The following is a 27,970-nucleotide window of genomic DNA, read 5'->3' as shown; positions in this document are numbered from 1 at the left end:
ATGATATGAAATGAACGCATCCAAAAATCACTTTCCTTTTCCAACATCTGCCATTTCATTCATTGTGTATGTGGCAGCTGCGAGTGTAGTATTCATAAATTTCTTGAAGTGAAATTAAAATCCACCTCATATTATTTATTCTTCATGTAGAATTTAATGAATTAGTGAGTAAATTTACCAAAATCAATAGTTCGTACTACTTTTTTTGTGTCCGGTCGTTGTCACTTTATTTCCAATTCGAACGCCATGTTGATTGTCAAAAGTGTTTTTGGATGAGACAGCAGTGAATTGATTTGTGATATCTTTTCAGACTCTGCGATTTTAGAGGGTCGCATTTATTGCTTTTCGGTGTAGTTAAACCGAAGAGTCCCGTAACCATGGCGCAAGTTTTACCCATACGTTTCCAGGAACATTTGCAGGTGAGTACGCCCATCGGTTTATTTGATTGCCGATAGCATTTCCTCTGGAGACATTTTTTCTGGTTATTACTCTTTTAGGCCGCATTATGTTGTTAGATAGTTTACCATATTGTTGAGGCTGTAGCGGTAGCAGCAGTGACATTGCGCAATTTCGGCATGTCTCTTTCCACCCCCTACTTGTCTACGGGAGCGCGGGTTATAGTATTGATTTGTTCCACATTCCCAGTTGAATCATATGATTTGAGTTCCACTTGCCAAATTCGAGTTAAATGAGGTCATTGACTTGGAAGTAACTCTGAATTAACTTGAGAAAACAATAGTCTCTTATCTTTACTTATTATCTTACAAAAGATATTGTATGAATAGGATGGGTGGATGCTAGCCACTACTACTTGATCAATATAAAATAAATATCATTATTTTCTAAACAAAACAAGTAAACATTTTTGAAAAAAATACCTCTAAAGTTTTATCAATATTACACATATTGGAAGACATAACTTGAATAAAAATAAAAGTACATATCAATCAAATTTGCATAAATAAAATTTTGGAGTTTTAGGATTGTTCAATATAATTATTTTTTTTAGTTTATTTTCAACTTTTGTCTTTCAAACAATTTAACCATAATTTTTAAAGTTTTTTATACATCTTGAAATAAATATCTAGCTGTACAATAATTTATTTTGTTCTCTTCTTTTATGTTTAAATTTAGGTTTTTTATTTTATGTTTCAAAGTCAATCCTATAATGGACTTTTAGAACTGTTAGAAAAGAGTAATATACCTTGTGAAATAGGTACATAGATTTGCTCCTCTCTGTATCTAATTTAATCTATTTAATGTAAGTCCGCCAATGCCCAAAGCAACACTGTTTAGAAGTTTACATAAAACATACATTGACTTTGTTAAAATACAATTATGATAATACCTTTTTCCTGTCCCCATATGGCATTCAAGATGCTGTTTTTATCACACAAAAAACTAGCACTGTCCCGTTTCACGTCATCATATAATAAATGCAATACAATGATAGATTTTTGTGAAATAAATGGCATGAGTGCCATTCTACAGGGACAGCATTCCTTTGGGTCAAAGCAGATAGCGTAACTTTACACTTCCACAAGCCCTGCCTACTTTATTTCATAAACAATTTTCACTGTCATGTCATAAGGGCTTATATAAATAAACAAAATTTCTTTCAGCTTACCAATGTGGGCATCAACTCAGCGTCCATATCCTTCAACACTCTCACCATGGAGTCGGACAAGTTCATTTGTGTCCGGGAGAAGGTGGGCGACACGGCCGAAGTGGTCATCATTGACATGGCCGACCCCACCAACCCTATTCGGCGACCCATCAGTGCAGACTCTGCAATCATGAACCCAGCGAGCAAAGTGATTGCACTTAAGGGCAAAGCTGGAGTAGAAGGTAAGATTGTCATTTTAAAACCTTAATTAATAATTTTATTATCAGCCAGTTATATTAACAAGGCATTCAGACACTGGTTATAGTACATTAAGTATGTCAAAGCCCAGTGATTAATTGGACAGCTAGCCATTTGATCCTTGCTGTAAATCGCAAGTTGGCAACGCAATCCTAAGCTTAGAAGCTTATTATTTAAATTTTTGTGCATTTTAGAAGTTATTTGATTGGTATAATAAAATGTAAATATGCATTTTGACTAAAAAATTATGGTTGATCATGATCATGGTTTATGACCACCAGCAAGAGATAGCTCTTAAAAATAAGAATGTTTATGAATTATACATACATAGTACATATAATTAAGAGTCTGTAGATAGATATAGGGTACTTTTCATCCTGGTAAAACCTACAAATTTAAAAAGTTTTGATCACAGTCGCCATCTGGCGGTCATGAAGTTAAACTTCGGAAGTTTGGAAACGGATGACGTCATGGGACCAATCTATTATTTTATAGTCGCTCCGAGTATCGCGTGGGTGGGCTCGGTTTTGTTATATACACAAGTATTGAAAACCATTACCATAATGTCTTTGTAACTTACCTAACGTTATTATTTCGCAGAATTAATCAATTTGGTTCTATTCTTAGTGGGATTAATTCTTAGTTGCCTTAATTTATTTTTATTTGTACGTAAGAATTGTCCTAACTATTTATGTTATGGTGAAAAAATAAAGAAAAAAAAATTTTATATCACATCTTCAATTTGAGAGTTGTCGTTTCTTATAATAATATTTCTGCAAATCATGTTATCTTGGTGCAATAAAGAGTTTTTTATTATTATTACACGCAGGCGGAAAATGCACAGAAAGAACAATGTTTAATAAATTTTCTCACATTTTATAAGAAATTCGCGAATTCTGTTTTTCGAGCTTTGTTTTGATACGATCGATGAGTCAGTGCCAGTCGGGATTTACGTTGTTGGCACCAGCCCACCAACCGTATATTACAAGAGACTGCTGCACTTTTGGTAACTACTGGTGGGAAACTTATTCCGTTATCAAGATGGAGTCTGCGATGCCGTCTTGCTTGTCGTATGTGATGATCATAAAATCTGAATAAGACAATAGAAGTGCATTATGCACTTCTATTCGTCTTGCATCGCATGTGGTTTTCCGCGCAGTTGTAAAGCTTTCGCAGTCACAAAATTCACTTAGGTATCTACGGCTACGACAAAATATTAACCAGTACTTTGCAACTTTTATATTAATCAGATTTCTATTATGATATTTGTTTTTTTTAGTTTGGAGAAGCTCTCACTATATACATAATTAGGGGATTCTAAAACTATTACGGAACCAACCTTCCAGTAAACAAATGCGCATCTATCTCTTATACTATTTCTGCCGCGCGAAAGCCGACAATTAAAACGTATGTGTTTAGAATCTGTGTCATTGTCCCCTGGGCTTTGTTCGGTTGTCTTATATGTATCGACCTTCACCGCAAACTTTATCAGTACTACTTTTTATCTCGTAAAAATTTATGATTGAACATATTGATGGCCATTTTGTTTCTATTATTCTCTTCGTCAATAATTCTATGAATTTTATCGAAATTTTACAATTTAAATTTAAAAGAGAAAGTATAATACTCATTTCACTTACTGCAGCCGAAGACTGTAATTTGACAACCGATAGATAACTCAGCAGTTATCTGAGTTGTTATCTTTCAATGGAAGGATTTTCAGTGATTTCCAATTAGAATTTTCTGGGAGTAATTCCAAGTTCCAGAAACTCACATTCACAATTTACAGAAACTTTAGATTTAACAAAACCACAACATGCGAAATGACATTGAAAGTGATGATATGATTTATCAATTTATCGGGTAATGATTTACAAATGATTTTGAACCTAGTGCCCTTGTGATAATAATAATAATAAGACTCTTGTTTAGTCCACAGTATGCCATAAGTGCTTGACCTTTTTTAATCAAAATATTAAGCTACTATGTCATCGCTAAAGCACATAGGATACGGTACTGCTTATAAAATATTAGACGGTATGCTTATGAAATAGATTTTAGGAATACTTATCGAGAAGAAAGTAGAATTCATAAAAAAAAAACTATATGTGGAAGTAGAGAAAAATAAACGAATAATGAAAAGAACTTCTGTATGTCAAGGTTTTATCCTAACTATATCATAAATACGAAAGTAAGTTTGTTTATTGCATTTCACACGTTTTCTACTAAACTAATCTTGAATTGTATGTACGAGTATGGAGAAGGACATAGGGTACCTTTCTTCCCAGTAAAAAATCCCGTGAAATTTGCGAAAACCCTGTGAAGATATAAAAGTAATGTATGGTTTTTTCGCTTGTTCTATGAAAAAAGCTAGATTTAAATTTGCTTTTTATGTTTAGCCGTCGCCTCGCCTTTTTAATTATTGACGTCACCTACAAAAGATACGTTTATCATGACGTAATTAGGCTGAAACTTTATTAATCCGCAGTTCCTTTTGTGGGCGTAGATCAGTAAAACAAAATTTTATTACGGTTTATCTTAAATGAAAAACTATGGAATAATTGTCAATCTTTACAATGGGTCGCATTACAGACCGAATAAAGTCGAATTGGTTATCTTTGGTACACTGCCTGCTGTACATTGACTTACCGGTATGCGTTAAACTATTTATATTGATCCAGGTCTATACGAGTTAACTGTTTCTAGGCAAAATATTAATTATATATCTAGTATGCAGTTGTTTTAAACGACTTCTTATATGAAGGCGGTTTTAAACCTTCGTCAGACTAGACACTTAACTATAAAAGGCCCACCCCAATGCTTATTATATAATTACTCCATAGGCTTGACTATTTTTTTCTATATTTCTTACTTTACTCGTTGTTTTGTTTGCATATTTCGATGACATTTGACCTGTTAAATTTCTGTCGCCCAGATAACAGTTCTTTTGGTACTTCATGCTTCGCTTCACTCGGGTCGGATATAAATATCTAATGAATATTTATAAACCATCCGGAGAGTATCATGATTGTGAAAAGATAATACTTTTTCGTTTTAAAAGTATATACATATACTACTCTGTCAAGAAAGTAGCAGGAAAAGATCAATAATACACAAACTGTTTGTTATTCATCCAAATTTATTTTATCACCTTCAAAATATGCTCCTTTAGAAACGATACACTTACGCCAACGAATAATCCAATCATCAAAACATTTTTTAAACGCTGTTTCCGGAATTGAGGTCAGTTCTCGCCGCGAATTCTCTTTTATGTCTTCTACCGATTGAAAACGGGTGCCACGAAGTGGTAATTTGAGTTTAGGAAAAAGAAAAAAGTCGGCTGGAGCCATATCTGGTGAATATGGTGGTTGCTCGATGGTATTTGTTGAGTGTTTGGTTAAAAATTCGTTCACAATGATGGCCTTGTGCGAAGGTGCATTATCATGGTGCAAAATCCAAGAATTTTCTTTCCACAAATCTGGCCTTTTTCGTCGGATTTGCTCTCTTAAACGCCGCATAACACTCAAATAATATTCCTTATTTACCGTTTGACCTTCCGGCAAGAATTCCGAGTGCACAACACCGCGATAGTCAAAGAAAACAGTCAACATGACTTTGACTTTTGAAGACTTTGGCGTGGTTTTTTCGGTTTCGGTTCAGTTGAAAGGCGCCACTCCGAAGCTTGTTGACTAGTTTGCATGTCAAACTCGTAAACCCACGTCTCGTCACCAGTAACAATGCGTTTCATGAATGTTGGGTCGGAATTGACTCGTTCTAGCATGTCCTCAGCGACTCTCATGCGATTGAGTTTTTGAAAAAAATTCAGGTCTTTTGGGACTAGCCAAGCGGCAACATGTTTCATACCCAAATTATTAGTTAAAATGGTACGGATCGACTCGTGAGATACACAAAGTTCGGTGGCTATCTCTCTCAAAGTTGAATGAGGATTTTCAGTCACTATTTCCTTCACTTTTGCGATGTTAACTTCAGTTGCAGACGTTGATGGCCTACCAGAGCGAGGCAAATCTTCCATCACATCTCGACCGCTTTTGAACGCTTTGTACCACTCATAAGCACGAGTTTTTGATAAAGTCGATTCACCGTAAGCCTTCTGTAACATTTTCAGTGACTCCGAACACGATATTCCATTGGCAATGCAAAATTTAAGACAAACTCTTTGTTCGATGTTTTTATCCATTATGAAATTAGCAATACACACTAGATATGATATAACTAAAAATAGCACTGTATTTAATGTAAACAACAGATGCAACTCAAACTCCGCGCCAAAATGGAAAACAGTTGTGCCAATCTAACAACAACAAAAAAAACAAAAATTTGAATTTGGAACCATAAATAAATAATCCATTCCCGATACTTTTCTGACTGAATGTATAATTATCTTCTCTGGTTCTCTTTGTAATACTACGGCTTAGGTTTATACACATTATCGTAATTCATTCATTCATTCAGAGCCAGCAGTCTTGAAATATTGACAGGCCACGTTTAGCAGTTCCACTTAATGATAGAATTGAGATTCAAATAGTGACAGGTTACTAGCCCACCGTCTATAATAAGAAACCCAAATTTATAAGCCTAATTATTTTAATTAACATACCTACCTCGTCGAATAATGCAAAAGGAGTATGCATGAATGTAAGAAATATGTAGTCTCTGCTTACCCTTCCGGAAAAGAATCGTGATCATACATTTATGGATGTATACTCGCCCTAACCGCGACTGCAATCGATAGAGACGTGGTGACAGACGAGAAGGAACTAAGATAGTCATATCGTGGTACGGGGACAAGTTGACACACAAATGAGTCACGCCGCTTGACGCTATGTGAAGTCATAGCCGGTTATCACTAAATAAATAAATGTTTACACCAGCGTTGTTTATTTAACGTTTTTTTATACACTTCTATCATTAACCAGTAAAGGTCAGGAACATAATTATGATGTATCTATGTATATTTTTATACCATTAACAAGATTTTAAGTATTGTCGAAGATAATTATTAAACGCAATTTAAGTTATTCATACCTTTTTTTAAAATGGTTTAAATGCCATGTATCCACTCTATGAAGTAGTTCTATGTATGTATGTTCTCAAAATTAACTGGTATATCATGAATGACACCTTACTTTATACATACCTATATTCGATTATATTCTATGACTTCGTTGCCGTAGGAATCTACGAAATATTTAGTCTCCTGAACGCACAGTCCTATTTCAATGCCAAATTCATCAAAACCGACAAAAATATGAATCTTATTTTTATTATAGTATGTTTGGAAGTAGGTATGATGGATGTATGTGTGCAGAAAATAATAATCATAATTCTCTTCACGCAGCCCAAAAAACGCTCCAAATCTTTAACATCGAGATGAAGTCCAAGATGAAGGCGCACACTATGACGGAGGACGTGGTGTTCTGGAAGTGGATCTCCCTGAACACCCTGGCGCTGGTCACCAAGATGTCCGTGTACCACTGGTCCATGGAGGGCGACTCCACGCCTGTCAAGATGTTCGACCGTCATTCATCGCTCGCCGACTGCCAAATTATCAACTACAGGACCGATCCGAAGCAGCAGTGGTTGTTGCTTGTTGGTATGTGCCCACGTTAATAGACCTTGAATATTATTACTTAGTATGCCCGTGACTGCGTTTGCGTGAAACGAAAAATTGAACGAACGAAATCTCACGTGGTTCTCGTACGAGGCGTGAAATTATCGAAAGTTTCAAGGATGGAATTGTTGAGTCGACTAGGTACAGTACCGGCGTAGTAAAGACAACAGTAAAAAATTTAATAATAGATAATAACAGAAAACCTTCACACTTAATTAATATTTTGGTATTTTAAATTCGTTTTTTTTATAAAATTAAGTATTTACATATTGTTTTGTTATGCTGATGAATTCATGAATAATTAAGTAAATAAAAGTAATCGGAAAAACGTTATGATAAGTCAGGGACATGTTTTACAATTTCATTCAATGACCACTTGCACTCTTATCACTTAAAGCAAAAAGGGGCGTTAATAAGTAAAACACCGTCCAACAATCACACACAATATAAAAAAACAACTTGGTATAACATTTTACTGTCTCCGATTGAAAGGAGAGATAGAATAAGAAGTGTTATGCATCTATCTGTATTTCTAAAGAAATAAACCTCATTTATCCAGTCTTCTATAAATGCATAAAGGCATAATGACCTCTTTTTACACTATATACACGTAAAAAAGTAAAGATCGGTATTATTATGACGTGTTTGGACGCTTCGACGCCCAGAGACGCCCACTCAATGCGGCGCGGCGCTATCTTGAAAACATTCAATATAACAAAATACAAAATGTTTGCCGGACACAAAAATAAACTAGCTTTGTGAATCGGATGTTTTCTTTTTCATATGAGTACTTTGTTAAAAGACATGTATACAAAAAATCACATATAAACAGTCTCGCAGACTGAAAAGCTATGGCTTAAAGATGGAATTGAGATTCAAATAGTGGCAAGTTGCTAGCCCATCGCCGGAAGGGACGGAGTGGTCCTATTCTAAATTGCCGGGAATCACAAGTCATACGTTGTTAACAGTTTGGATTTCAATGAAATATATCAACAACAGGAACAGATTAATGATTACAGATAAAGACTGGCTTTGTTGAAAACCCGAGTGGGCGGTTTATCAGCCATGCAAATGTGCATGTATTCATTGATTACTTTGTATCTTTTTTTTTGTATTATAATTAACGAACAGAAATAGTTGTAGCGCGTTCAGTAATTTTTTCATCGGAGTTTAAGATAGAAGTCAAATAGCTTCTCTATGAATTGACTGTTATGTTTTTAACAAACTTCTTTTATTATTAAGCATTGTGCATGGTTCTGAATGATCGTGGTCAAACAAGAGTGTTCCTATTATAAATGCCGAGAACGACACGGCACAAAACGATCAGTTATAGACAACACGTTAATATGAGAACGAGATTTGTTTATATAATACGAGCGTTATTTCTTCACAGGTATCTCCGCCCAGCAAAACCGCGTGGTGGGAGCCATGCAATTGTACTCTGTAGAGAGGAAGTGTTCGCAGCCGATCGAAGGCCACGCCGCCTCGTTCGCCACCTTCAAGGCTGAAGGCAACGCCGAGCCGTCGACTCTCTTCTGCTTCGCCGTGAGGACGGCACAGGGCGGCAAACTGCACATCATTGGTGAGTGACTATACTACATTCTGCTGCATGCGGACATAATGGCATATTATATCGGAATGCAGGACATTAGCTCTCTTCATATACTCTGTATGTTAGCAGCCACACGAGACCAGGTTTCCTGCAGGACATATGGCTCTTAAGCATTTCAAGTGGGACATCATCATTAGAATATCACGACTTCAGACTTCAGAGGCAGTGGTTTGACACAGGTTTTACTTCCCAGAAGCTATTTGATCATTACCTAGTGAAGACTTTTCCAAAATCTCTTATGTATGGCTTTGTTGTATCTATATTTTTTCTACTGGCCTATAACATTCTTCCATTGAGCTAGTAAGGTTCGTACTGGAAATCCATAATAACCTGGTCAATCTTTTATACTCGGGTCTAAACATTTGACCTTTGTTTTTGTTACAGAGGTGGGTCAGACCCCCGCTGGCAACCAGCCGTTCCCCAAGAAGGCCGTGGACGTATTCTTCCCGGCGGAGGCCCAGAATGACTTCCCGGTCGCCATGCAGGTGTCTCCGAAGTATGACGTCATCTACCTCATCACGAAGTACGGCTACATTCACATGTACGACATCGAGACAGGCACCTGCATTTATATGAACAGGATCTCTTCTGATACCATCTTTGTGACTGCGCCCCATGAAGCTACGGGCGGGATTATTGGTGAGTTGGTATTTTTTTTGTCGGATCATCATTCATTTGCACAGAAATAATCAAAGGTACTTTTTACCTTTTCTGTAACTGTGTAAGTGAATATTATGACAGTGTAGATTCCATGGACATCGACATCTATGATTTTAGTAGAAAAGATATGAGACAAGCCATATTTGATAGGACCGCGAGTGCGTCTTCCAAACGCAGTTACTTTTGTTCTGCAGGATATGCCAGAGAAAAATAAGTTCTCTATCAGGTACCTTGAGACTCGAAACTCGGAAGTACGTTACCGCTTTGTCACATTGTACCAGTATTTAGGGGTTCTTTTGAAATTGGAATTGGTAACTCAAAACTTACATGAAGTAAGCTCGCACTTTGGAAGGAAAATAAACCCCATACTAACCAACACCTTAGAGCTCCAGTCTATCTTTCTAAGTTTTGATTGATGTTTTTCCACAGGTGTAAACCGCAAAGGCCAAGTCCTCTCTGTGACTGTGGAGGAGGACTCAATAGTTCCGTACATCAACACGGTGCTTCAGAACCCAGAGCTGGCTCTGCGTCTCGCCGTGAGGAACAATTTGGCCGGCGCTGAGGAGTTGTTCGTACGGAAGTTCAATATGCTGTTCACTAATGGCCAGTATGGGGAAGCTGCTAAGGTATTTAATAAATTAAAAATTGTTTGACTATAATAAATATATTATATAAATAACAAGAATTTTACACTCAATAAATATTTAGGTTAGAAGATTCGGGCGACCATTTGGTGGTGGTGCAGCATATTTAGGCAACTGGCTGTGTAACCATTGTGAAATATGCGTTAAATTCCCATGCGAAGGTTGCATAGGTCAGATGGGAGTCACTTGATATAAAACTTGACTGACCTAACCCAATTTTGACTACCTGACTCCTGGTCATAGGCATCTGAGCTCCTTTCCAGAGAGGCGTAGATGCAACCGAGACTGTGAGGATGAAAATGATCTTTTTCTTTCTTAATGACTAATTTCCGTTAGATTTTTTACACTATTATTAATTGAGTTCATTGTTTATACAAATCGTTTATTATTGTTATGTATTTACCGCCCAGGTAGCGGCGATGGCCCCCCGCGGCATCCTGCGCACGCCGCAGACCATCCAGCGCTTCCAGCAGGTGCCGACGCAGCCCGGGCAGACCTCGCCGCTGCTGCAGTACTTCGGCATCCTGCTGGACCAGGCGCAGCTCAACAAGTTCGAGTCGCTGGAGCTGTGCCGGCCTGTCTTGCTGCAGGGTATGTGTTGTATGCCCCGCTATCCAGCTCCCAGCTAGTGGAACACAGCATCTGCTGGACCAGGCGCAGCTCAACAAGTTCGAGTCGCTGGAGCTGTGCCGGCCTGTCTTGCTGCAGGGTATGTGTTGTATGCCCCGCTATCCAGCTCCCAGCTAGTGGAACACAGCATCTGCTGGACCAGGCGCAGCTCAACAAGTTCGAGTCGCTGGAGCTGTGTCGGCCTGTCTTGCTGCAGGGTATGTGTTGTATGCCACGCTATCCAGCTCCCAGCTAGTGGAACACTGCATCTGCTGGACCAGGCGCAGCTCAACAAGTTCGAGTCGCTGGAGCTGTGTCGGCCTGTCTTGCTGCAGGGTATGTGTTGTATGCCACGCTATCCAGCTCCCAGCTAGTGGAACACAGCATCTGCTGGACCAGGCGCAGCTCAACAAGTTCGAGTCGCTGGAGCTGTGTCGGCCTGTCATGCTGCAGGGTATGTGTTGTATGCCACGCTATCCAGCTCCCAGCTAGTGGAACACTGCATCTGCTATGTCATTATACATGTCTTTTCTGTATTGCAATATTGCCAGTCCATCTGCTTATAATTTTATGAAATTGTTACAGGCCGCAAGCAACTGCTAGAGAAGTGGCTTAAAGAAGAGAAACTGGAATGTTCGGAAGAGTTGGGCGATCTCGTGAAGCAAGTGGACCCCACTTTGGCCCTGTCGGTGTATCTGAGGGCTAATGTGGCCAGCAAGGTCATACAGTGCTTCGCTGAGACTGGCCAGTTCCAAAAGATCGTGCTCTATGCTAAGAAGGTATGGGTTTTCTTGAGCAAACAGATTATTTTTAAATGCCTAAATACATATTATTAAAAAATGCACTAAGAATTTTAATTTGAATTTTGGAAATAAATTATAAGCAAGAATAGTTTCCAACAACGGTAGAATAAGGCTGCTTCTGCTCTGTAAAGTGAGTTTATGATAAAAGAACTTTAGATTTAGTCCAAGGCAGGTAGACCATTGTTAAATACTATCTTTCTACTTTGCCAAAACATTTAAACAATCAGACGAAAATACGACCAAGAAAAGAATTTATATTCTTTTTTTGGTCGCATTCTCGTTTTTTGTTTTGTTAGATGGTCTTTTAGTGTAACTTATCCCAACAAACATGTTTTTCGACGCGTACTTTAGACTTTTTTCTATATTACATATACATACATACATTACATATAAACATATTACACAGAATTAGTTACCCTCAAAGTAAGAAAGTTTAAGACCGTTGAATACAAAGTAGGACAGTTGAATATATAAAAAAAAGATACAACTGCCTTGCTTTTTTTATAATCTTTTTTCCACTTTTCTGTCAGCATATATATAAATGTACGTACATATAATCACGTCCACATCTCATGCGGGGTTCACAGAGCCAACAGCCTTAAAATGACTGAAAGGTCACGTTCAGTTCTATGGCTGTATTTCAACATTCATCTGTATATTTTATTGATTTTTTAAAATTTCATTTAAAGGTGGGCTACACTCCTGACTACATCTTCCTACTGCGCTCTGTGATGCGAACGAACCCAGAGCAAGGCGCGGGCTTCGCCGGCATGCTCGTGGCGGAAGATCCACCGCTGGCCGACATCAATCAGATTGTCGACGTGTTCATGGAACAGAATATGGTGCAGCAATGTACTGCGTTCTTGTTGGACGCGTTGAAGAACAATAGGCCTGAGGAGGGACCTTTGCAGACTAGGTAAGTGTAGATGAACGTTACATATGTTATAGTTTTCTTGACCTGTCTGTAAAAGTATCTTTTAGCCGCCTATTTCTTGTCATGCTCAAATGTTTATCTAATATGTTTATCATCTCTTCAATATACATATAATGGGAATATAAATGTGATTATATGTATGTCTTTTTTATTATTTATTTGCTAACTGTATACACATATTGTAATATTTTCAGAGTCGTACCATATTGCAATAAAACCCAACTTGCCTTGGTATTCATCACCAAATACACAATTTCAAATTATCAGTCGAGTTGCCATCATCCCTGCAGCTATGTCATTATTCTCAGTCAAATTTCAAAACATTAAACGAATGTTTTGTCGACAGACTGCTGGAGATGAACCTGATGTCCGCGCCGCAAGTGGCGGACGCAATCCTCGGCAACGCGATGTTCACCCACTACGACCGCGCGCACGTGGCGCAGCTCTGCGAGAAGGCGGGCCTGCTGCAGCGCGCGCTGGAGCACTACACCGACCTCTACGACATCAAGCGGGCTGTGGTACGTGTTGCTCGCGAAGCTCATGTCTCAGAATAGATTTATTTTCAAAATTGGATACAAGGTATCACTTATTGACGTCACATAACTTAAATCTAATTATAAATACTACCGCTTCCAAAGCGCATGTGTAGAAGAAGCGGCGGAATAAACTACACTGCAGCATTTTCAACGGACTTCAAGTCAAGGAAGTTCAGTGCGAGGAAAAGAAGGCACAGTGTGTGGATCACCAACCAGGACTCTACCAACCTTCCGAGCGAACCGAATCATGAAAGGAGTGCGCTGATCTCGTGTTTGTTCTCTAACAGCGCACCCTTTCTTGACTCCCGACAAAATCTTTATAGTGTCGTAGTTTGTGTGTTACACACCCCCTATTCGAGGGGAGGTGTAACATACAAAATACGACAGTCCCTGACGATACACGTTACTCCTGGTATGCTACCACTGGTAGGATACTCCCAGTCAGAGCAGTCGTGCCCCGACTCTGCGCGGACGCCGCTGGAATGATCGCAAAGCCCCCGGCGTATTCAAGCGATTCTCTGTGTTATAGTCATGGCGGTAATGTCTAAAATTATACGACATTGAAACTGCTCTCTGCTTGGCTTTCATCTTGCTGTGAATCGAGTCTCGAAGAAGAATCCCATCGCCTATTTATGACATGATTGGGAAGAGGACGACGTGGTCCTTTTCTAAAATGCCGGTGATCACACAGCACTACATGCTATTTCTATAACGTAACCCACATATTCTCCCTTTCAGGTCCACACACACTTACTATCCGCTGATTGGTTGGTGACATACTTCGGCAGTCTCTCCGTTGAAGACTCATTGGAATGCCTGAAGGCCATGCTCCAAGCGAACATTCGTCAAAACCTCCAGATCTGCGTACAAATCGCTACCAAATATCATGAACAGCTGACCACTAAGGCTTTAATCGAGTTGTTTGAGAGCTTCAAGACGTATGAGGGATTGTTCTATTTCCTCGGCTCGATTGTTAACTTCAGCCAGGATCCTGAAGTGCATTTTAAATATATTCAAGTAAGTTTCTTATTCTCCTCTCTTAAATAGGCTTTGAATTTCTTAGTTGATAATTCAGATTTGTTGTTTCTGTTGAGGGGCTAAGAACATAAATTTGTCTTCGGCCTTACCATAATATGTTTAATGATTCCATCTAAATGGACACTTATCTAGAATAGTAAAAAATATACTCTGATTAGAAATAGACCTATTTTCAAAACAGAATTAACTAGATGACGTTATCACGACTTCTAATTGTATCGCCGCTGTAATTATTTAGCCACCATGAACTTAATTTTTTTGTTGTTAATAGAGATTAAAAATAGAGAATTTTATACAAAATAAAAAATTTACCAGGCGGCATGCAAAACCGGTCAAATCAAGGAAGTGGAGCGCATCTGCCGGGAATCGAACTGCTACAACGCTGAACGCGTGAAGAACTTCCTGAAGGAGGCGAAGCTGCCCGACCAGCTGCCCTTGATCATCGTCTGCGACCGGTTCGACTTCGTCCACGATTTGGTGTTGTATCTGTATAGAAACAGCCTGCAGAAGTATATCGAGATTTATGTGCAGAAGGTGAGATTTTACGTCTGATACCTATTTTATACTGAATGAAGCCTTACAGTCTTCTCAGAACTGTAGGCTGTGTCTACCCCGCAAGGGATATAGACGTGATTATATGTATGATACCTATTTTACTCCAGGAAATTTTAGGGCGATATATTGACGCCTATTTACTAACTCTAGATCTTTGAATAATGTCACGGTTTTGACATCATTTTAGGATCTTGTGTTAACATTCAAAATCGTCATCACTCGGGTTTTTATAACTTTATGTGCAGTTTGTTACCGCTTCTTCTGCACTGACGCCTTGGAAGCAGCAGTAAACTTAGTTTTTAAGTAATTTATTTGACGTCAACCAAGTTGTTAAACCATACGACAATTATTAAGCGATACAATAATATCCTATAATAATGAATAAAAAATTTTGAATTTTGAATTTTTTTGAATTTTGAATTTATGAAAAAACTAAACCATATGGGAAAATTCTCATAAATATTCTCATAAATCAAGGTAATGGTACCGAAATTCAAGACGGAAATTCGGGTGCCTCCAATTGTTCCTTGTTTTTATCGCTTATTTTTAAAATATGCATTCAATTATTCATAAATTTGGTTTTCTGCAGGTAAACCCATCACGTCTGCCCGTGGTCGTCGGTGGACTTTTAGACGTGGACTGCGCTGAAGACATCATAAAGAACCTAATTCTCGTAGTCCGTGGTCAGTTCTCCACTGATGAGCTGGTCGCTGAAGTTGAGAAGAGGAATAGGTTGGTATTTGTTATTAATCGTACACTCAGGGACAGATAAAAAAAACTAATTTTTCTGGCACTTTCATCATACTGTTTGAAAGGATGAGATTTGCTTAATAGCAACGTAATTTTACGATAAGCAATCAGTTTTGATGCACTAGATGTAAGTTCCTTAGTCGTCTCTTCATGTTATGCTTCATTATGATGATACATCCAGTAACATGATGATGATACAATAACAGTGAAGATAGTTTTTATTTGTCTGTAAAGACTTAGAATATTTATTTTAATTTCAGATTGAAACTCCTCCTGCCTTGGTTGGAGACTCGCGTGCACGAAGGCTGCAACGAGCCGGCTACTCACAACGCCCTCGCGAAAATATACATCGACTCCAACAACAACCCCGAGAGGTTCCTCAAGGAGAACCAGTGGTAAGATTACTCTTTCTTTGCATTTGCGGTGCACCGGTGATGTGCATGCCTATAAGATATTAGGTGTCTGGTTCGAACCCCAGCAAAATTAAGATGGAAAATGATTTGTCCGACCTATAATTAAGAATCAGCTGATTCTACATTTTATGACAAGGTTTGAAATTTTCAGTGAAGTATGAAAAATTACGAAATTTCACGGGCTTTGATTTTGAGCTTTAAATACACAAATTTTCAAAAAATTCAGAAATACGTAAACATGCAAATATAAAACACATATTTATATTCATTACATAATTTTTATGAAATATTTTCCCCACAGGTATGACTCGCGTGTTGTCGGTCGTTATTGTGAGAAACGCGATCCACACCTCGCGTGCGTCGCTTACGAGCGAGGGCAATGCGACCGCGAGCTGATCGCCGTCTGCAACGACAACTCCTTGTTCAAGACTCAGGCGAGGTACCTCGTGAGGCGCAGAGACCAGGATCTGTGGCTCGAAGTGCTCTCAGAGTCCAATCCGTACAAGAGGCAGCTCATCGATCAGGTAGCTATTGTATATGTTGATATAAGTCCTTATTCAAGACCCTAGCGAGGTACGGTCGCGTTCATAATTGCAGTCATAGTTCGCAAAACTTTATAGCTTGCAGTCACCGGTATCACTCACACATTCACACAAATAACACTATAAACAACAAGCGGTAAAGCGTTGGGTAACGCGCCATCAAGAAGAGGGTAGTGTAAAAAGTCGCCGCGCAGTGGCCGTCGTCCGCTAATCAACACAGCGACACGCCACACAGCGAAGATCCATGGTGGAACAGTACGAAAATAATGGCTTCATTACCGACCTGAACATTTGCGAAACAGTTCGACACATCAGTGGTTACTGTTCGTCGAGTTTGCACCGTGAGGGACTACACCACAGACAGCCAGCAAGAAAGCCGTATTTATCCGAAATAAATAAGCAAAAACATTTAGAATTTGCTAGGCAGTATTTGGATTTTGACTGGAAAAAAGCGATATTTACGGACGAAAATTCGTTTACGTCATCGCAACACGGTAGGCTTCATTTATGGGAAAGAAATGCAACTCGGTATGAAGAAAAAAATATTATGCCAAATATGGAGTCTGGACGCATATCTGTAAATATGTGGGGCTAGATGAGTGCTGCTGGACCTGGGGAACAGGTGTGGATAGCAGGACGCGCTACAGCTGATCATTATGTGCAAGTGCTGGAAGAAACCATGTTACCAACTGTGCCGTGTATTTATCCGATTGATGATATGCCAACAATATCATTTGTGCAAGACAACTGCCCTGTGCATCGAGTCCATATAGTGCGTGAAAGGTTCTGCCAGTTTATATTAAAACTACTAATTACTTAGATAGTATTTTAAGGACGGCTTCAATATCTTTTCTTTATGAAAACGAATAATTAAGCTGTAACCTTAATAACAGGAGATAAGTAGATGATACAATTAGTGTAATATGCTGTATGTATAGCTTTATATAATCATCAATATGTAAACAAAACTATAAATAAACTGTTTTAATAAAATTTACTAATTTTAATTATTTAATGTTTTATTTTGCTCCCTCTTGTTTAACATTTCTTGCTGATTTCCGTGTTTGAAGACACGGGTATTGTAATTCTTAGATATCAGTTAGTTAGTTAGTCAGTCAGTTACTTAGTTGAAATGACACCTTGAAACATTAAAAATTGTCAGTAAAACTAATTTTATTTTTTAAATTGACAAAAAAATCCATGAATAATTTCGGAATCCAAGTAACGCTAGTAACTAGAACAAGCGAGTGTGAGCAAGCGAGATTATCTAATATATCTTAGATCTCACTTGCTCACACGAAGTAATAAAATTGCTATCCAATAACTTTCAAAGGAACCACTATGTTTGGGTCGTGTGCAGACAAACTTTCAACCTTATTGAAATGACATAAGTCTGGCAGTCGCAGGCTTCCCTCTATAGGCAAATCTTATGCAAATAATGAGAGACGACAATATCTCGATCGACAATTATCGGGCCCAGTTCGGCCATCGTTGATTACCGTCTCTTTCTGTTTTGTTATGTTATATGTCATAGAATAATAAACTGTTTTACTTAGTAATATCATTGGTATTAAAGATCGTATTCATTTGAAGGAATATTTATTCTTTTTAAATATGCATGTGTGTGTGTATCTAGTGGAACCACAGTGCACGCTATTTTAACCCGTAAGAATTTTAAAACTATGACTGCAGATATGAACGCGATCGTACCTCGCAAGATACAGAGATCAGCATCTGTGGCTGCTCTCAGAGACCAATCTGTACTTTAACTTGTTAAATAAATACTCCTATTCAAATCTTAAATAAACCCTACCTATATGGTCTAAAAGACAGAAAGCAATTTGGTAGAACATCGCCTTATTTATTTCATCACCTTATTTTATCTTTTTCCTTTAGCTCACATTAAGATAAAGTTTACTAAATTAAAATTTAATTCAAACCACCATTTAATTCAAACTCTTTTTAGGTGGTACAAACTGCTCTATCCGAGACCCAAGACCCTGAAGACATCTCTGCCACGGTAAAAGCGTTCATGACAGCAGACCTCCCCAATGAACTGATAGAGTTGCTGGAGAAGATTGTTCTGGATAACTCTGTGTTCTCTGACCACAGGAACTTGCAGAACTTGCTTATTCTCACTGGTGAGAGATTTATTTCTATGGTAGTTAAGATATTAAAATATAGTTGATTTAAAAGTTTGTCATAGAGAGAGACTATTATTGCAACAAATAATCACGAACCTTGTCAAGTAAACAGAAAAATCTGTAGCCTAAAATTATGCCCAAATGTTTATATATGTTTATTGCAAAAAATTCAAATCATTTAGTGACCGCCATAATCTCGTTTTACCTTATCCTGCTGTTTCCGAATTAAATTTTTAGATGTATGTAACTGATATTTTGAAAACGATTTAATAGTTAGTCGACCGCAGACCCCAAAATATACTGGCGGTAACATGAGAAGATTCTTAAACAAAATCTCCTACCAAAACCTAAATATAACCGCATTTCCACAGCTATCAAGGCGGACCGCACCCGGGTCATGGAGTACATCAACCGCTTGGACAACTACGACGCCCCCGACATAGCCAACATCGCGATCAACAATGAATTGTACGAAGAGGCCTTTGCCATCTTCAAGAAGTTTGACGTCAACACCTCGGCCATTCAGGTGACGATTTAATATAGTTCTTTTCTACTATAACTATCTTTTCAATTTTGTATTGGACATCCATTTTTAATACTTTTAGGGGCATAAATGTCATTAGTACTCAAGAGGGGAGTGTCTTTTATTAGGTTTCGTAGTGAACAAATAGCAAAGCGTGTATCAAATTTTAGAAGTTTTGTGTGAAGCAAAACATTGCTCAGTTGTCTGTGTTCAAGCTTGCAAGAAATGTTCTTCATTATCATCTCGCTTGCGCTCTTCTTGCAGCTGTTAGATGCATATAGCGTTTATTAGATTAATAAACTTTTTACGATATGCAGGTGCAGATGGAATAACCATAAAATCTTTTTCAGGTGTTGATAGAGCAAGTGAAAGACCTAGAGCGCGCGTACGAGTTCGCCGAGCGGTGCAACGAGCCCGGGGTCTGGTCCCAGCTGGCCAAGGCTCAGTTACAGCAGGGTCTCGTGAAGGAGGCCATAGACTCTTACATCAAGGCTGATGACCCCTCGGCTTACATGGACGTGGTCGCGACTGCCACTCGTGAGCAGTCTTGGGAAGATCTTGTGCGGTATCTACAGGTAATTATTGTTTATGTTATAATTTTTATTTGTGTAAATGTTCTTGTTTCTACACATGATCATCCTGCTGTGTATCCCAGTTACCTCCTCAAGTCTTTGAGGAGGCAAGATCCTCGATTGAGTAAATCAAGTTTTTAGACGAAGCGTGACGTCCACAACCTTTCCAGGGGAGTCTTCACTGTATTGGATCATGGTTACAAATCCAGTTGTCTAATTGTGCAGGATTGCTCATGATGTTTTACCTCACCGTAAGAGCATAAGTTAGTAATCAAACTAATGTACTTAACTCAGAAATGAGTCATTAATACATAGCCGACAATAATTAACGCTTTTTTTTCCACAGATGGCCCGCAAGAAGGCGCGAGAATCTTACATTGAATCCGAGCTCATATACGCTTACGCTCGCACCGGCCGCTTAGCCGACTTGGAAGAGTTCATATCTGGGCCTAACCATGCGGATATACAAAAGATTGGAGACCGCTGCTTCGATGACAAAATGTACAACGCCGCTAAACTGCTGTACAATAATGTCAGCAACTTCGCCAGACTTGCTATTACGTTGGTGCATTTGAAGGAGTTCCAGGGTATGTAGAAATTTTTCATATCTTGTTTTGATAATAAGAAAATTGTAAAAAAATTGAATTGGCCACTATAAGCATACCTGAATTAGTGTCTAGTTTGATGCAAAAAAGATACTATTACCAGAATATGAAAGAGAAGTTTTGAGTTGTAACTTCATTGTCTCATGGTGGAGAATGTAAATTAAGCTTATCTGGTATCATATCTTGTCTTCTCAGGAGTACAAAACTTTTTAGCATGCGATAGAATAATTTTCAATTATTAATATGAAACTATGTCCATACAAACAGGAGCGGTGGACAGCGCTCGCAAAGCAAACTCTACTCGCACGTGGAAGGAGGTTTGCTTCGCGTGCGTCGACGCCGGAGAGTTCCGGCTGGCGCAGATGTGCGGCCTACACATTGTTGTGCACGCCGACGAGCTGGAGGACCTCATCAACTACTACCAGGTGAGTTATCTAGGCACAATTACGAATATAGGGCTCTATATACAGTACTCGTAAAGCTTATTCCATAAAACTGTGAGGGGAGAAATCGAGGTTTGATTATGTTGCCGGATGATAATAAATATTCATTCTCTCATCAAGATTTAATTTACCGTTCAAAGTTGAAAAGATAGAAATTACCATTCTTTATTTTTAGTACATTTTTTAAAGGTAAATTCTGAGTCAAAAGGGGATTTTTCTTTTTAAATATTTGTGATTCAAACTCCAATCCAATTTAAATATTCTGTATGTCTTTTACAGGACCGTGGCCACTTCGACGAGTTGATCAGCCTCTTGGAAGCAGCTTTGGGTCTGGAGAGAGCCCATATGGGCATGTTCACGGAGCTTGCCATCCTCTACTCCAAGTACAAGCCGGCCAAGATGCGAGAGCACCTGGAACTCTTCTGGTCCAGGGTCAACATACCTAAGGTCAGTTTATATTGTGATGTTTCGATCCTCCTAGAGATGTGGCTTTGTTATTTAAAATTTCTTGTCCATTGATGCCTTGTCCTCGCTACGAATTTGTAGCAATGACGCGTTCTAAGGTCTATTAACTAGAGCGCTTACGGAATGATTTTATTACAACACTGCTCTTGACAAAAGTCCCGTTTAGAAATTATTTTCAGTTTTGCACGGCAATATTCTGATGTAACTGAATAAATTATATATTTTTTATTTTTGCCCATAACAGTTTTTTTATAACCATGTTAATTTAAACGTTCATGTTTCAGGTCCTGAGGGCAGCTGAACACGCCCATCTCTGGTCAGAGTTAGTATTCCTCTACGACAAGTATGAAGAGTATGATAACGCGGCGCTCACCATGATGCAGCACCCCACCGAGGCGTGGCGCGAGGGTCACTTCAAGGACATCATCACCAAGGTTAGCAGACAAAGAATGTTTGAATGGTATATAAATGAGGGTAGGTTCCGCTGCAATGGTTGTGGAGGTCAGACGTGAGTCCCGGGGATCCTCTACCGAAACATTGTGATGTTTTGCAATTGCTACTTACGCATGGAGAAAGAAAACAAAAAATGTAAGGCCAGCTAGTAAAGCATGTATGATCCATCAAATTCTGTTTGGATATTACTTACTTGAAATATTTTCTCTCATTGGGTAACTTCTATCATGACTGTTAGCGAGCACTTGAAAATGGTACGAATTTAGGTGTCATTTACAATGTCACTTCTCCTTTACTTAATTGTGCTTCAATTTTCAGGTGGCGAACATGGAGCTGTACTACAAAGCGATCCAATTTTACCTGGACTACAAGCCTCTGCTCCTAAACGACTTACTCCTTGTCCTGGCTCCTCGCATGGACCACACAAGGGCAGTGACCTTCTTCACCAAGGCTGGCCACCTTCAATTGGTGAAGGCCTACCTCAGATCTGTGCAGAGCCTGAACAACAAGGCAGTGAATGAAGCCCTCAACTCGCTGCTTATTGATGAGGAAGACTACCAGGTTAGTTGATAGAGAAGAATCACATTCTCAATGTTATGAAATGTTTCTGAAGATCAGGCTCAAACCAGTTCTTCCGACTAGGTCTTTTAATCTAGATAATGTGCATTCGTCCACGATTTAGATTTAAGAGATCTATATTTATAAATTGACCTCCGATGGAAATGCTGCAGTGTAGTTTGTTCCGCCGCTTATTCTACACATGCGCTTTGGAAGCGGTCATAGTTATAATTATATTTTAGTGATGTGACGTCAGTAAGTGATACCTTGTATCCAATTTTGAAAATAAATCTATTCTATGCAAAATGAAGTTCGGAAAGGCGATACTGCATTTCTCTCCAATCTTCTCTTGTATATGTGTGCCTCTCATATTGTTTTGTATCAATCCATCAGAATGTAATTAATAAGTAAACCTGAAATTATTCATAATAGACTTGGGATTTGTCTTTTAGGCGATGGTCTAACAACCTGTAACTATTTGAATCTCAATTCTGTCATTAAATCATACAGCTGGCCTTTCAGCCTTTCAAGACAGTTGGTTCTGTATACCTCGTGAGAAATAAGGATGTAATTATATAAAATTAATTGCAGGGTCTACGGACGTCTATAGACGCGTTCGACAACTTCGACACGATTGCGCTCGCGCAACAGCTGGAGAAACACGAGCTCACGGAGTTCAGAAGGATCGCCGCCTACCTTTACAAAGGTAAATAATTAGTTCAATGTTGTTTTTACACTTTATAAGAACTAAATCCACCAGTGACAATGTATTTAACATTAGTTAAATTTCCTATAATTGTGGTAGGAGTCCCTTGGTGTTATTGTTTTAAATCTATGACTGGTAAAATTAATGGATCATTTTACCAGTCAAAGATCGTGATCATAGGGTCCATCATCAGTCTTAGGAAAAGTACAATGGGGAAAATGCCACAATAATGATTGCAGATTAATTTTAACAACTGTTGAACACTCAATTGAACATGGATAAAGCAAAAGAAGTATGCAAGGATCGTGGCAAGTAGAAACATGTAGTCTCTGCCTAGCACTCCGGAAAAGAGGCGTGATTTTATGTATGTATAAACAAGTTCCTGGTCACCAAACAAGTGCTACCCAAATAGGGACCTGGGCTCAGCTTTTCGAAATTTTCTCAACATTTTTCCTTGTTTTGACTCCACTGGCACGCATACATCTCTGACGCCGTCGACATCTTTATTTCAGGTCAATCTTGGGTGTACTCTGTGTCACATAAACTCTTCTCTAAAGTATCATAAAATTGCAGGCAACAACAGATGGAAACAGAGCGTTGAGTTATGCAAGAAGGATGCGCTGTACGCGGACGCTATGGAGTACGCCGCGGAATCCCGCCAGCCCGAAGTTGCGGAGGAACTCTTGAACTGGTTCCTTGAAAGAGACAACTATGAGTGCTTCTCCGCTTGTCTGTACCAGGTAAGGATAAAACGAACATATGTCGTCTGGAATGAGATTTAAAAATCTTTTTTATGGTGTTTGTAAAATAAAGCTGACTATATTCTATAACGTTTGAAGATACATGTTTCTGATAACTAAAGATTTAACCATAAATTAATGTAATCTATTTGTATATGTATATGGTTTTCATACAAGTAATTTTTTTTTCAGTGTTACGACCTGTTGAAACCTGACGTGGTCATCGAACTAGCGTGGAGACACAACATCATGGATTTCGCCATGCCATTCCTTATTCAGGTAGAAACTTTTTTTTATATAATGACACCCTGCTTAGCCCTTAGTTTGAGAAACCGGATTTCTCACTAAGAAGGCCAAAGAGGGTACCTTGTGACCTGGTTTGTGTTATGTACTGTAGAGCATGTCAAATCTAGCATCAAATTGGTCAGGTTCTTCAGAGAGGTCAAGGTTATCAAAATCACTTTCCTGACTTGTATTTTCTCACGATGTTTTCTCTTTATATTGACTATTTTTAAGAACGGAATGTTTCCTTACACATTTTTTTTTAATAATTTAATATTTTCAAAATTTGGATTATTTCCTTTCAGACCGTTCGGGAGTTGACGACGAAAGTGGAGAAATTAGAGGAAGCCGATGCCAAGCGTAGTACGGAGAGTGCCGAGCATGAAGCCAAGCCCGCCATGATCATGGAACCGCAGCTTATGCTCACAGCAGGTGATTAATAACTTAACCAAATCTTTAACGAGTCAGTGGGAATTTCTACTCAGACTCAAATTATCTCTTAGTACTAGAGTAACCAAATTAGAAACTTTTATTCTTTATTATGGGACATTTCAATATCAATTGATAATTGTCATACCTCTTTATTTTATTTCACAACATTGGTTGACGTCAAATAAATTACTTAAAACTAAGTTTACTTTCGCTTCCAAAGCGTCAGTGCAGAAGAAGCAGTACCAAACTGCACTGCAGTATTTTCTTCAACAACGTCAACTTCATAATCTTCAGCTTTTTTTTGCTATGTACAAGTTTCGACAGTAAGTTGTACAATGATTATTTATTTGATTAACTTGCATGGCCTGCTTGGGAAGAAGTTTTTCATGCAGATCATAACAGAGTCTTAAAAATAGATTTCATCTGCGTTTAGCACTCAAATTTTTGGTTATCCCTTAACAGTATTATATGGCCCTCTGCTAAACCTAATGGTAGACTGTTAGATTGTTATTAGCATTAAGTACAAAAGGTGAATAAAAAGATAAATATTTCAGTAAATACAGTTCTGTGTATTTTTGATAGATGTGATTGCGAACTTTTACAGAAGATTTTTTTGTTAACTTATAAAATGTACGTATATTTTACCGATTGTATCGTAACCCAGGTCCCTCGATGGCGTACCCGGGCGTAGCGGCGCAGGCGTCCCCGTACGCGTACGCGGCGCAGGCCCCGTCGCCGGCGCCCTACCACGGCTACGGCATGTAGGGCCGCGCCTCGCCCTGGCCGCGCGCCCCGTTCGGCTGCTGAGCCCTCACGACTATAGTGATTTACCTTCATCTAGATTGTGAACCATTTCATTGCGGAAGTGCTGTGTAGAAGTGGTGATGTGCTTCAAAATTGTGCAAGAAAATAAATATTTTTGTGCGAAATATCTGTAAGGCTGGTTGGTCACTTTGTGTCGGTCAACTAAGAATTTAATGATAGCTATTTCTTGTGCACTTAACATGTACAACTACGTACACATGTATGTCATGGGGTAAAGATGACCCATTTTGGAATTATAATGTACTAGAAGTTCATGTATTCTTGTAATTAGAAAAATAATTTTCAAAAGTAACAATCAAATATTCATTTGATTGATTGTAATGCTACTAAGAAAATTCACATTCAAAGTATAATATAATAAAGAAAAGAGTTAGCTAACAGTATTTAGAATATCTTTATTTGGAAGATGATTTTATAACTAATATATAATGTTTGCAAATTAGAGAAAAACAAATAGTGAATTAAAAAAGCTGCTTTCATGTTAGAGTTTCTAGATGAATGGTAAATCAAAATTTCAGTGGTATGATGACACTCCACAGTCCTACGTGAGACTCAGTGCACTTGCGACCGGATCACTCACTGTGTTTTATAAGTGGACTGCTCTTATGATAGTTAAGTTTTCTACACTCTCGCCCGCCGAAGAGGCCTAATTTTTCATTTAATTTTTATTCTTAACCAAAATTCGACTATCAAGTATTATTAGGATGTCGAAAGTGCACCGAGTAATATAGTTTTAGTTGGGCTGTTGTGTGGAGTTGGAAGATTGTTAGCCTGTACAAATTATATTAATATATTGATTGCTATGTAGCTCTCATGACTAAAGTGCTTTATTTTTTAAAGGAAGTGAGAGCTAATTAGTGAATTGTTTGGCTTTACGACGGGTTCGACTTTACGTCCAATGGTGTATGCGGAACTAGCCACTATACTTTATGGTGCGATCAGGTTACTCCTGTTATATGGTACCTAAAGAGGTATACGCATATATATAATGCAGCTCCCATAGTGCTGTTTGACTCGTTTGCAAAAAGCACATACAACCAGCTATTGTGAAACAAATAAATACTATATTCTTGAATCCCATAAAACAAATTTATATTGATAAAAATGTATAATAAATTATTGGAATATTTAGAAACTGCACTGTTCTTAGTTCTATCATCTTCTAAACATCAGCGATAAAGTTACGCAGTAACTTTTCGTGCTAAATGCATATTATACATTCGTCAATGTAGATAATTCAATGTACATCGCGATACAGTCCACATTTACTACAATTAGGTATTTGATTTGATTTATATTATTATTATGGAATTACTCATATTTTTTGTAAAATAGATTTTTGAATTGGTTATTTTTATACAAATTATTATGTAATATTATGGTCCGAGACAATTTGACCGTGCAATAGGCTTGCGCCGACGCAACACTGATCACATCTGTTAGCATGTTCCTGAGGGCTCTGCGAAAGACAGGAGATAGCTTTTTGCCTCATATGGTCAATCTATTAAAAGCATTTAGTGCTAGTTTCTGTTATATCTCCCATCATTCGCCAAGTCTCTCAAGTACCTGCCGAAAATAAATTATGTAGAAATCATATCTAGAAGTTGACTTGTTATTTATATGTATATAATGGTATGCGCGCCCAATAGTGGGGGGCAATCGGAATTAATTGAAATTGAACACCCGAACACTCTTGGTTATTTTTAATGATAAATATTTTCTAGATACATTTAGGTTTAGTTTAGGTGGAATAGTTAGCGGTACGATGTTATTTTTGAGTAATGATCGCGTGCACGACTGTAACCACGCGTGATGCTTTTCTTTGTTTATCGTATTATCACATTGAATGATGCCTTCACTAGAATATAATATATGAGAGTATGTACCCGCAAATCTTACTGGGACAATCGTAGCACAGTGATGAGCAGGCGGAAAAACCTAGATGGTAGACAGACCTGGAAAATTACAGAGTATGCATATTCTGTTTAAAATGCCTATACACGTCACTGTACTATTATGTTAAAATACATAAATAATTTCAACAATACTGACGCCTTGCGCCCAAGTAACTTGAGACTCCAAGCAGCGTTGCAAAATGCAATATTGCTATTGAGAGTCAACTCGAGTCATTGATGTTAAATTATTCATTCAAATCATTCCTAATATTAACAAATTTATGATCGATAACATTGTTATAGTTCATTTCTTTCTTTGGTATAATAAATTTAACAAATTTAGCAGAAAGAGTTCATTGTTTATTATTAGTATTGTATTTATTCATGTATGATACTGTTTCCCTGAATTTTATTATAGTAAGAATATATTATATGAATAAATAATTGTCTTTCTTTTCCATCTATCCCTAAAGTTACCTCCTATATACAGTGTTTTTTTTTTCATAACTACTGTAGAATTTGAAATAATTTCTTAATATTTTTCACTTGCTATGTTTTTATGGAAACTCACTCAGTGTCATGGTCCAAACATACTGTGAAACTTTCACCTGTATACGTCCACGCTGAACTTATATTTTGATACATTTTCGCTGTATTCGTCCTTCGTCACATTCTTCATAGTCTGATTAATAGAAAAATATTGTCGTGTCAGTTTGTCACTGTCATATCTGAAAT

The 27,970-nt window shown here is 38.1% G+C and overlaps 2 protein-coding genes across 2 annotated transcripts in view; both read left to right on the top strand.

Annotated features, from left to right (window-relative positions):
• The window catches only part of LOC106129944 (leucine-zipper-like transcriptional regulator 1), a 41,882-nt gene extending 35,987 nt beyond the window's left edge, over positions 1 to 5,895 (top strand). Inside the window, exon 17 of the mRNA XM_060950553.1 lies at positions 5,885 to 5,895. The gene's annotated coding sequence lies outside the window, so the exon portion shown is untranslated. The remainder of the gene's footprint in view (positions 1 to 5,884) is intronic.
• LOC106129970 (clathrin heavy chain) lies at positions 11 to 27,679 on the top strand. The gene is made up of 29 exons (XM_060950551.1): positions 11 to 164; positions 311 to 419; positions 1,623 to 1,848; positions 7,224 to 7,478; positions 8,890 to 9,078; positions 9,493 to 9,747; positions 10,198 to 10,394; positions 10,823 to 11,003; positions 11,607 to 11,800; positions 12,514 to 12,740; positions 13,105 to 13,276; positions 14,033 to 14,311; positions 14,648 to 14,866; positions 15,477 to 15,619; positions 15,898 to 16,032; positions 16,352 to 16,574; positions 18,559 to 18,733; positions 19,108 to 19,262; positions 19,610 to 19,834; positions 20,178 to 20,418; positions 20,704 to 20,861; positions 21,159 to 21,326; positions 21,629 to 21,778; positions 22,116 to 22,358; positions 22,947 to 23,061; positions 23,635 to 23,801; positions 23,994 to 24,080; positions 24,389 to 24,515; positions 25,180 to 27,679. The coding sequence occupies exons 2-29, from the start codon at positions 378 to 380 to the stop codon at positions 25,278 to 25,280; spliced, it is 5,049 nt and encodes a 1,682-aa protein (XP_060806534.1). The 5' UTR covers positions 11 to 164; positions 311 to 377; the 3' UTR covers positions 25,281 to 27,679.
• The last annotated feature ends 291 nt before the right edge of the window (positions 27,680 to 27,970 follow it).

The sequence above is a fragment of the Amyelois transitella genome, chromosome 22 (assembly GCF_032362555.1).
Source record: "Amyelois transitella isolate CPQ chromosome 22, ilAmyTran1.1, whole genome shotgun sequence".
In the NCBI taxonomy this organism is placed as follows: domain Eukaryota; kingdom Metazoa; phylum Arthropoda; class Insecta; order Lepidoptera; family Pyralidae; genus Amyelois; species Amyelois transitella.
The sequence above is the reverse complement of the archived record's forward strand: the minus strand, read 5'-3'. Positions and strand labels throughout refer to the sequence as shown.